Source organism: Hylobates moloch, unplaced genomic scaffold (genome assembly GCF_009828535.3).
Source record: "Hylobates moloch isolate HMO894 unplaced genomic scaffold, HMol_V3 SCAFFOLD_8, whole genome shotgun sequence".
In the NCBI taxonomy this organism is placed as follows: Eukaryota; Metazoa; Chordata; class Mammalia; order Primates; family Hylobatidae; genus Hylobates; species Hylobates moloch.
The window spans coordinates 6,602,301-6,612,867 of record NW_026652283.1 but is presented as its reverse complement, the minus strand read 5'-3'; the positions used below and the strand labels follow the sequence as shown (position 1 = coordinate 6,612,867).

Below are 10,567 nucleotides of genomic sequence, written 5' to 3'. Positions count from 1 at the left end.
TTGACCTCAGGCACTTTCCACAGCGGGCAAAACAAAGTTGGGGGACAGGCAGTGGTGACTCACGCCTGTAATCCCAGCACTCTGGGAAGCTGAGCGGGAAGGATCGCTTGAGCCCAGGCGTTGGAGACCAGGCTGGGCAACACAGCGAGACCCCATCTCTACAAAACACAATACAAAAGAACAAAGTTGGGAATACAGAGCACTGAGTGACTCAGAATCTCAGAAACTGACTGAGGCGACCATGGGTGTCCCTGGAGTTGAGGTAAAGGAGGTGGGGAGACTGCCATCAGAACCCAGGGAACCGGACGGTCGCTAGACCCCGCCACCCTCTTCAGCCCTCCACCTGGGACATAGCCGGGCTTGACTCCTGCAGCGCGGCAGCAGGAGGGTTAAACCGTGCGTGGCCTCCGGCGGGAGGGGGAGGGGGAGGGGGAGGCGGAGACGGAGCGGTCCCAGCCGCCGCGCCGAGCCCAGCCGAGCCGAGCCGAGCCGAGGCGAGCATCTCCCACCGCCGCCGCCCCGCGCCCCGGGCGCCTGCCCCCCACCCGCTCCAGAGCCCTGCCGCGGGCCAAACCTCCCCACCATGCCCCGCACCCCTCCCGCTCCTGCGGCCCCCCAGCCCCGCTCAGCCCCGAGCGCCCGCAGTCGTCGCGCCGCCGCGCCAAGCATGCAGGTGAGTGAGAGGGACCCCCACGCCCCCACCCACGGGGAGCCCGGCCCGGCCCTTCCCGGCTCCGCGCCCTTCGCCTCCTGCCCCTCCCGACGCGGTCCCTCGCCCGGGACAAGGCCTCCAGCCTCCCAGCGCCCCTTCCCCGAAGGGCTCTCCATCCCTCCGCGGTCCTGGCTCGCTCCCGCCCTCCCTGGCGCAGCCGTCCCCGTCCCCACGGCTGCCTCCATCCCGCCTCGGCTCGGCGGGCGGCTCCGCGCAGTCTCCTGCTTCGGGTCCCCGTCGGCTCTCGGCGCTCCCTGCCTCGGAGTCCCTTCGCCGACCTCCTTTTCCTCGTCTCCCCCCACTCTCGCCGCTCTCCAGCCCTGTGCGGGGAGTGCGGGCCTGCGGGATGGGTGGGATGGGGGCCACGCTGGGGCTGGGGCCCGGCTCCCGCACCCCAAGGCTCCTGCCCCACCCCCAGCTCGTCTCCTGCGCACAACAGGTCGGTGAGGAGCTGGGAGAGGGGTGGGGGTGGCGCGTCAGCCCGGGGACTGCGGGCTTCCTGGAGGGGGCGGCTGAAGCCGTGCGGGGCCCAGGGGCTGGGATGGCGCTGACTGGGGAGCGGATGCACAGGCGGAGGGGCGATAGTCCTAGAGTCAGCTGGCCACAGATGCGCCTGGGAGCCCTTCTCCGCTTCACTGGTTCGCTCTACACGCCTCGCTCCCTCCCTCTAGCTTTCTTCCTTTCCCCTCTCTCCCCCTTCTTCCCACCATGGCCCCATCCCTATGTCTTTCGGTATCTACACATCCCTTTACATTTGGGGGAGCAATTCCCAACTCCTCCATCTTTGCTGCTCCCGCTTCTGCTTCCCAGCCCCTTCCTCGTGTCATTTTTCCTTAAGCATTTATGTTCTCTCCTTTCCCACTTCCTTTCTCCCCATCCTGGGCTCTTCCCCCTTTTCTCCCATCCCCTTACTCTCCATTCCTCTGGCTGTCCTGCCTGGACCACCCTCTCCTTCTCCTCCTGCCCCGTCTTCCCCTGCACCTGTGATCCCTTCATCCTCTCCGTTTCCCCTCCCTGACCTTTTCTCTCATCCTTTCCTCCCTTCGGCATCCTCCACAGTTCAGGTCTTCTGTACCCACTCTCCTCCTCTCTCCCCAGTTCTCTCTTTTTCAGGACTGCCTGCTGTCTCTCACCCTGCACTCCAGGCCAGCTTCCTCTTCACATTTCTCCTCTCTCACTCTTAACCAGCCTTCCATCTCCCAGCCCTTCACCCCTTTCCCATCTCTCCTACTGCCTACTTCCCGACTCCCTTCCCATGACTTTCCCATCTTGTTCCCCTGTTGTTCTCTGGGAAGATCCAATGGGCAGATTTATTTTTTGAGTTGGAGTCTCGCTCTTGTTGCCCAGACTGGAGTGCAATGGTGTGATCTCAGCTCACTGCAACCTCCGCCTCCCAGGTTCAAGGGATTCTCCTGCCTCAGCCCTCTGAATAGCTGGGATTGCAGGCGCCCACCACCACCCCCGGCTAATTTTTGTATTTTTAGTAGACATGGGGTTTCACTATGTTTGCCAGGCTGGTCTCGAACTCCTGATCTCAGGTGATCCACCCACCTTGGCTTCCCAAAGTGCTAGGATTACAGGCGTGAGCCACTGCGTCTGGCCCATTGGGCAGATTTAGACCCAGAGTCCACAGGACACCAGGTGTCCTATCTTCACTCCCTCTGGGGAGCCTGCCACTCCTGGATCCACCACCTTCAGCTCTGAGAACATACCCTTTCTCTTTCAAAACCAACCATCCCGATTTTCCCAGGATTCTTTACCCGGGAGAGCCACATTCGAGGGGGTGGCTTCTTCCTGACTCCACCTCCCTTCAGAGGGCACCTATGCACTTGGATGATTAAACATTAAGAGCAAAAATTATATTCTGTAGTTTTTCTCCCACTCACCTCTCTTTCTGTCTCTTTCCTTCCATCCCTCCAGCTCTTCATTCCTTTCTCCTGAAGATGCAGACTCCTGGGGCTAATCATAAGACAAATGCCTGGCACTGCCAGAGGGGTGGGAGGGCTGGAAGGGCCCCCCTGCACGCACACACACTCACTGGCTTGCTCAGATTGACTTCCCCATCCCTCCCCCTACCCTCAGACTCCCTCCCTAGCGGTAGGTGCTCAAGGAATCACAAGGTTCTTGGCTCTAAATTAAGATCCAAGAAAAGCCTGGAGCTGTGGGCAGAGGAAGTGAAAAGAAAGGAAACCAGAGAAGCCAGAGTAGACCCTGGGGTGGAGAGGTAACAGGGACCTGAGAAGTTGTAGATGGGGCTGGGGTCTGGTCAGGCAACCACGCTGGAGTTTTTCCCCCAAAAGGATGCTAAGAAGCAGTGGATCCTGGGTGCAGCAGCATAGCTGGCAGCTGCGCGTCCTGGGAGGGCAGATGCGGATAGAATTGGTGGATGAATTAGCTGGGGAAGTACACAGGGCAGGGCTGGGGTGTGACGGCCCCCTTTTTCTCCCAGTAAAGGCTGAAAATCTGGGTCACAGCTGAGGAAGACCTCAGACATGGAGTCCAGGATGTGGTAAGTTTGGTCCAGCAGAGGGAGCTTGGAGACCACGTTCCCTGGGGTCATGACTCCTTCCTTCCTAGACCCGTCCAGGGCCTTCCCTCCTGAGGGCCATCCTCCCTTGGAAGATGGGAAATGAGGCAAGTCTTCCCAAGGCCCACCTGCTTTCACAGGGAAACCTGGAGGTTTCTGGTGTGAACCTGTCCTTCCCTCAGCCATGCTCTCTCCCTTCTTGCAGGCCTGCGCTGCTGCTGTCCCACCTCCTCCCTCTCTGGCCACTGCTGTTGCTGCCCCTCCCACCGCCTGCTCAGGGCTCTTCATCCTCCCCTCGAACCCCACCAGCCCCAGCCCGCCCCCCGTGTGCCCGGGGAGGCCCCTCGGCCCCACGTCATGTGTGCGTGTGGGAGCGAGCACCTCCACCAAGCCGATCTCCTCGGGTCCCAAGATCACGTCGGCAAGTCCTGCCTGGCACTGCACCCCCAGCCACCCCATCAGGCTTTGAGGAGGGGCCACCCTCATCCCAGTACCCCTGGGCTATCGTGTGGGGTCCCACCGTGTCTCGAGAGGATGGAGGGGACCCCAACTCTGCCAATCCCGGATTTCTGGACTATGGTTTTGCAGCCCCTCATGGGCTCGCAACCCCACACCCCAACTCAGACTCCATGCGAGGCGATGGAGATGGGCTTATCCTTGGAGAGGCACCTGCCACCCTGCGGCCATTCCTGTTCGGGGGCCGTGGGGAAGGTGAGTGGGAAAGGCTGGGAGGGATATGACGGATGGGGAGGCTGGGTGAAGACACAAGGGGCAGAAACAGAGGCCTTGTCTGTTAGCTCCTTCAACAGATGTATCAGGCACTATACTGGCACAGGTTGCAGAGATAAAGACACCCTCTCGGAGTTCAGGTCCACTGGAGCAGACAGATATGAAAGGACTTGGAGAGGAGTCATCGTAATAAATGCTTTAATAGAGGCATGTGCAGCGTGATTTACGAAAAAAGAGAAGTGAGAGTCTCCTCCTGCTTGGGGGTCAGGACACCTTCAGAGAACTGACATTTGAGCTGGCCCTTGAAAAGAGAGTGGGAGTATTCCGGGCAGAGAATGCTGTGGATGAAGGGCACTACCCGGGAGACATCTTGGCTCAGGGAGTGCTGATGGAGGAACAGGGCCTGTGGTTTGGGAGTTGGGCCACGGCAGAGACTAGGACATCTCCACCCCTTCGTTTCTAGGCACAGTGATAGGTTCTCTCTGATCATGGGGCCTCATCCTCATCACATATACACATAAGATTTGGTGAAATACATTTGGGAAAGTGGAGGAAAAGAGCTGAAAACTCAGGGGAATGCTGGTGATAACAATAAAGAGTGAGGCTCCAGAGGGGCAGACAGAGTCGGCAGTGTGGATCCACACAGCAATGCCACTCCAGCCGACAGAGCCCACAGCCGAGCCCCCAGCCCCTCTTGGCTCCTACCACCTCGGGGCTCCCTAAAACTTTCTTCCCACCCCAATCAGGTGTGGACCCCCAGCTCTATGTCACAATTACCATCTCCATCATCATTGTTCTCGTGGCCACTGGCATCATCTTCAAGTTCTGGTAAGCTGGGAGGAGGAGGGTGCTGGTGGATGGGGAAGGAATGTTTGGCAGTCGAGGCTCTAGCCACGAGGGGCAGTGGCAGCAATTTTGCTGGGGGGTGGGTGGGAAATGCTGGATGAAGGCAAGACCTTGGGAAAAGATAATTAAGGATTTGGCTGGGGGAAGACAGTGAGAAATCAGGGCACATTCTGTCTCCCAGGGAAATACAAGGATAAGGGAGGGCAGGGGAATTATTCCTCTGCATTGGGGGCTTTCGTGGGCCTCCCTTGCCCTTACTTCCTCCAAGACAGAGAAAGCTGACCCAGTCTGCAGAGCCCTTCTTAGGGTTGCCTGGGGGGAGCAAGAAAATCCGGAGCTTTCTTTGCACACATTTAATAATGGATCACTCAGTCCTTCACACTTTACTGAGAGAATCATTAGAGTCAGGTGTCCAAGTCATCAACTCGCTTTGAACTAGAGCTAAACCTGCCAGTTGTCTGCCAAAGACAGAAATGACTCTTCTGGGCATGCAGGGGAGAGGACATTGTGGTGGTGGGGAGGGGATATTAATTCTGTGGATCTGGATCAGGTTTGGACAGGAAGGAGGTTTAGGTTCCCAAGCGCCCCTAGAGGGCAGGGGAAGTGGTTTTATGGGCACAGAGTCCCAGGGGATTTAGTAGAGGGAACTGTTTAAGGCCAGTTTCTCTGCTGTAAGATGTTGGGAGTGACTGGGCAAGGCTGGGGGTGACCACTGGTGCAGGCCCAGGATGGGGCCTACTTGAGTGTGCAAGAGAACCTCTTTCCCTCTGGTATCCCAGCTGGGACCGCAGCCAGAAGCGGCGCAGACCCTCAGGGCAGCAAGGTGCCCTGAGGCAGGAGGAGAGCCAGCAGCCACTAACAGACCTGTCCCCGGCCGGAGTCACTGTGCTGGGGGCCTTCGGGGACTCGCCTACCCCCACCCCTGACCATGAGGAGCCCCGAGGGGGACCCCGGCCTGGGATGCCCCACCCCAAGGGGGCTCCGGCCTTCCAGTTGAACCGGTGAGGGCAGGGGCAATGGGATGGGAGGGCAAAGAGGGAAGGCACCTTAGGTCTTCAGAGCTGGGGTGGGGGTGCCCTCTGGGTGGGTGGTGAGGAGGCAGGCGTGGCCTCCCACAGCCCCTGGCCCTCCCAAGGGGGCTGGACCAGCTCCTCTCTGAGAGGCACCCTTCCTTCTCCCAGTCTCTCAGGATCTGTGTCCTATTCTCTGCTGCCCATAACTCCAACTCTGCCCTCTTTGGTTTTTTCTCGTGCCACCTTGTCTAAGACAACTCTGCCCTCTTAACCTTGATTCCCCCTCTTTGTCTTGAACTTCCCCTTCTATTCTGGCCTACCCCTTGGTTCCTGACTGTGCCCTTTCCCTCTTCCTCTCAGGATTCCCCTGGTGAATCTGTGATGCCCCCCAATGTTGGGGTGCAGCCAAGCAGGAGGCCAAGGGGCCGGCACAGCCCCCATCCCACTGAGGGTGGGGCAGCTGTGGGGAGCTGGGGCCACAGGGGCTCCTGGCTCCTGCCCTTGCACACCACCCTGGAACACTCCCCAGCCCCACGGGCAATCCTATCTGCTCGCCCTCCTGCAGGTGGGGGCCTCACATATCTGTGACTTTGGGTCCCTGTCCCCACCCTTGTGCACTCACATGAAAGCCTTGCACACTCACCTCCACCTTCACAGGCCATTTGCACACACTCCTGCACCCTCTCCCCGTCCACACCGCTCCGCTGACTCATATTCTCTCTCGTCTCACATTTGCACTCTCTCCTTCCCACATTCCGTGCTCAGCTCACTCAGTGGTCAGTGTTTGTTGCACACTTTACCTCTCATGTGCGTTTCCCGGCCTGATGTTGTGGTGTCGTGCGGCGTGCTCACTCTCTCCCTCATGAACACCCACTCACCTCGTTTCTGCAGCCCCTGCATGCTGCTCCAGAGGTGGGTGGGAGGTGAGCTGGGGGCTCCTTGTGCCCTCATCTGTCATGGTCTCGTCCCATTCCACACCATTTGTTTCTCTGTCTCCCCATCCCACTCCAAGGGTGCCGGCATCACCCTGAGGGCTCCCCCTTGGGAATGGGGGTAGTGAGGCCCCAGACTTCACCCCCAGCCCACTGCTAAAATCTGTTTTCTGACAGATGAGTTTTGGGGAGTCGCCTGCTGCACTACATGAGAAAGGGACTCCCATTTGCCCTTCCCTTTCTCCTACAGTCCCTTTTGTCTCGTCTGTCCTGGCTGTCTGTGTGTGTGCCATTCTCTGGACTTCAGAGCCCCCTGAGCCACTCCTCCCTTCCCAGCCTCCCTAACTCCACCTAGGCTGCCTGGGACCAGAGTCAGCTGGTTCAAGGCCATCAGGAGCTCTGCCTCCAAATCTACCCTTCCCTTCCCAGACTCCCTCCTGTCCCCTCCTTTCCTCCCTCCTTCCTTCTACTCTCCTTCCTTTTGCTTCCCTGCCCTTTCCCCTCGTCAGGTTCTTCCCTCCTTCACACTGGTTTTTCCACCTTCCTCCTTCCCTTCTTCCCTGGCTCCTATGCTGTGATATATATTTTTGTATTATCTCTTTCTTCTTCTTGTGGTGATCATCTTGAATTACTGTGGGATGTAAGTTTCAAAATTTTCAAATAAAGCCTTTGCAAGATACTCAAGTCCCCTGGTTCTGCCTTCTGACCCCCGTAGAGAGGAGGAGAGGGGATGGGCAGCTAGGAGGGGGTACAGGATGAGGTGGGGACCCCCTCTAGACCTAAGTCACCTGCCCTCCTCTGACCTGGAGCTGGGGGCCAACTGGGGCTTCAACTTGGGACAAAATGGAAGGGAGCCATCCTGATGAGAAGCAGTGGTACAAGAGAGAAACTGGAATAGAAATCATGGCTCACTTATTCCTTGCCAGGGAGGGTTAAGAGAGACCAAAAGAAGGAGACAGAAGAAAAGGAAAGTTACATGGAAGGATAGGAGGTGGATCAAGGCGGAAGAGAGAGCTGATAAGACAGACGGAGGGAGAAGGAAGAAAGAAGAGAAAAATGGAGCAATGGAGAAGATGAGAGGGAGCCATCCGAAAGAAGCTGCACTGCTTGGTTTATTTTCAGCTTTGCTCCCTAACCTGCCCCCACCCACAGCTGCCCCCTAAAAGCTGTGCAGAATCAGAAGCCCTGTGGTTAAATCATTAGCTTTCCCTACTCTGCCCTCTCGGAGAGAGGCACTGCAGGGGTGTGGGGGTGGGATCAAGGGGTGTGTTTGGGGAGGGAATGCAGGCTGCCCAGCTGGGATCAGTCACCTCTGAGTCCCCAATTCTAGGTTTGGTTCTTGTAACAGCCCTGTGAAAACCCACACATCAGCCTCTCAGCTGTTGCTAGGCTCTATTGCTATGGTAACCACCCAGGTCCCATCTATCCCCCTTCCCCCAATCTGTGCCCCACTTGCTCCCTGGAAATGCAGTGGCCCTAGGGAGGATAGGGATGATGTAGTGTACAAAAGGGTGGCCTGGGCTGCCCTGGACTGGATATGCCCCCATGCATTTATCTTTCAAGCTAGGATAGGAATGTCTGTGTGTTGGTAGATGTGTGCTTTAGGTGTTGGGAGCTTTACTGTGAGCTGAGGGAAGTGTGGCTGAGCCTGTGCAGCACATAATGGTGAGTGCCAGGAGGAGGCAGCGTATTTCTCAGGACTAGAGCAGTGTGTGCATTCAGGGCGTCACACTCCCTAAGAAAAGGACTGCTACAGACGAAAGAAGCAGAGTGGGGCCAAGGATTGATGAACCAACTCAAAGCAGAGGTGCCAGGCAAACAAGCTCCTGAGGCGTCAACTCACTAGGGGCATGAAGATATCCCAGCAGGTGGCTGATGGGAGGAAGTGGGCTGGATAAAACCTGAGGGTACAGGATGAGGCATGGATGGTATACACTGTGGGCCATGAGGGAGGGATCCAGATCCAAGGAGGGTGGGATAGGAAGCTTCATTAACCTTTCCTTCTTTCCCCACAGGAATCTAGTCCTTGTCAGGTGAGGGTGGGGAGAAAAGAGAAGCATTGGCACAGAAGGGGAAGGAGCTCAAGTGCCAGAGAGCACACAGGGCTCTCACCTTCAGCAAGGATCTCTTCAAAGGGACAGTGTGACCCGTGGCTCATCCATATGCAAAAGGCACACATGAAGGCCCCTAATGAAGAGGGAATTAATTACTGCCTGATTAGGCTGCTGTTTCTCTACATTTAAATAAATTAAAATACACCAGCAAGACACTGGAAATCCTCACCTGTTCCCTCTCCCTAAATGTCCTCCTTTCCCCATGGAAAGTCAGATGGCAGGAAAGACAGAGGAGGAAGGAGACTGTTCCAGACTCTGAACTGTACTAAAAAAATTCTCCCAAATGATACTGCACTGTCATGTTAGCCATGAAGAGTCATGAGGCCCTGGGGAGCAAACCCTAACTTTTCTCTCCTGCTAGTTGAAACAGAGACTGTGGGGCTTTGAGAGGTCCTCAGAAAGCTGCAGCAGAGTCACTAACCAAGAACAAAACAATGGCCATGCTGCTCTTTTGGGAACTGGAAGGTTCTTCAAGGTCACACATCACAGGCACCACTGGAACCAGTGTCTCATCACCATCCTTTCTTTGCCTCCTGAGCTGTGCATCAAATGACTCAGCCAAGCTTCTCTTAGCATTTTTCTGGAATGCTTGCCATTGTGGCTCAGACCAAACCAGGGAATGGGGAAGCCCCCAGGAGGAGGGAGGGATCTCCCAGGCACAGCTCAGGGTGTGGAAGTGATTCAAGATGGAAACAGTATGCCAGCTGGAGAACCCCAGGCTAAAATTAACAGCCCTCCTCCCCCTACGCCCCACATTTATTGTTCTAAAGCTTTTCCCTAAGGAGTTCAAAGCACTTGAAACTTACTTCTTTTTTTTTTTTTTTGAGATGGAGTTTAGTTCTTGTTGCCCAGGCTGGAGTGCAATGGCGCAATCTTGGCTCACCACAACCTCCACCTCCCAGGTTCAAGCGATTCTCCTGCCTCAACCTCCCAAGTAGCTGAGAAACTTCCTTCTTATAGCAAGGGCAGGAATAGGGCTGACAGAGACACTGAGACCCAGGAAGTGCCCAGTGAACGTAAGTAGGAAAAGAGCAGGAGGAGAACCAGTATAGCTATTATTACTATTTCCTGTTCCCACCTTTCAATACCAGCCCCTGATGTCAAGGTTTCTTGAATCAGCAATCTCTAACCCACACAGCAATAGGTCTGGTCATATCTGAGCCCTTAAAATCCTTACTCTGCCAACTGTTGCTACTCAGTCAACAGAGACTGAGTGCTGAGCCCAAAAATGTGGTAAAGGGAACAGACACTTTAAAAAAGATACAAACTACAATTACAATGAAATGCATCATCTATTTAAATATTTAAAGGTGTACTTAGTTACCTTCTTGCTTTGACCTTGGGGGAAAAAAATCACCTAAGCCTTTAGAGGCTTATTTTCATTATCTGTAAAATGGGCATTATAATTATTTCTGTTAAAGTTATTTTTTGCTGGGCGTGGTGGCTCACGCCTGTAATCTCAGCACTTTGGGAGGCCGAGACAGGTGGATCAGTTGAGGTCAGGAGTTCGAGACCAGCCTGGCCAACATGGTGAAACCCAGACTCCACTAAAGATACAAAAAATTAGCCGGGTGTGGTGGCGGGCGACTGTCATCCCAGCTGCTCAGGAGGCTGAGGCAGGAGAATCGCTTGAACCCAGGAGGCAGAGGTTGCAGTGAGCCGAGATGGCCCCAATGCACTCCAGCCTGGGCAAC

General features: G+C 56.0%; 1 protein-coding gene across 4 annotated transcripts; it reads left to right on the top strand.

Moving 5' to 3' along the window:
• The first annotated feature begins 446 nt into the window (after positions 1 to 446).
• PIANP (PILR alpha associated neural protein) lies at positions 447 to 7,987 on the top strand. Of its 4 annotated transcripts, none has more exons than XM_032159438.2 (6): positions 447 to 673; positions 3,162 to 3,221; positions 3,445 to 3,950; positions 4,715 to 4,796; positions 5,594 to 5,815; positions 7,686 to 7,987. In XM_032159438.2, the coding sequence occupies exons 2-6, from the start codon at positions 3,205 to 3,207 to the stop codon at positions 7,693 to 7,695; spliced, it is 837 nt and encodes a 278-aa protein (XP_032015329.1). In that variant the 5' UTR covers positions 447 to 673; positions 3,162 to 3,204; the 3' UTR covers positions 7,696 to 7,987. The 4 variants fall into 4 exon arrangements, with proteins under 4 accessions (XP_032015329.1, XP_032015328.1, XP_032015326.1 ...); XM_032159437.2 differs by lacking the exon at positions 7,686 to 7,987 and adding an exon at positions 6,188 to 7,438 and having other exon boundaries at positions 3,167 to 3,221; XM_032159435.2 differs by lacking the exon at positions 7,686 to 7,987 and adding an exon at positions 6,188 to 7,438.
• Positions 7,988 to 10,567: the final 2,580 nt, after the last annotated feature.

Coding starts and splice junctions, on each gene's coding strand:
- PIANP (XM_032159437.2), top strand. Junction 3,951..4,714: donor GTTCGGGGGCCGTGGGGAAG/GTGAGTGGGAAA, acceptor CACCCCAATCAG/GTGTGGACCCCCAGCTCTAT. Junction 4,797..5,593: donor GGCATCATCTTCAAGTTCTG/GTAAGCTGGGAG, acceptor CTGGTATCCCAG/CTGGGACCGCAGCCAGAAGC.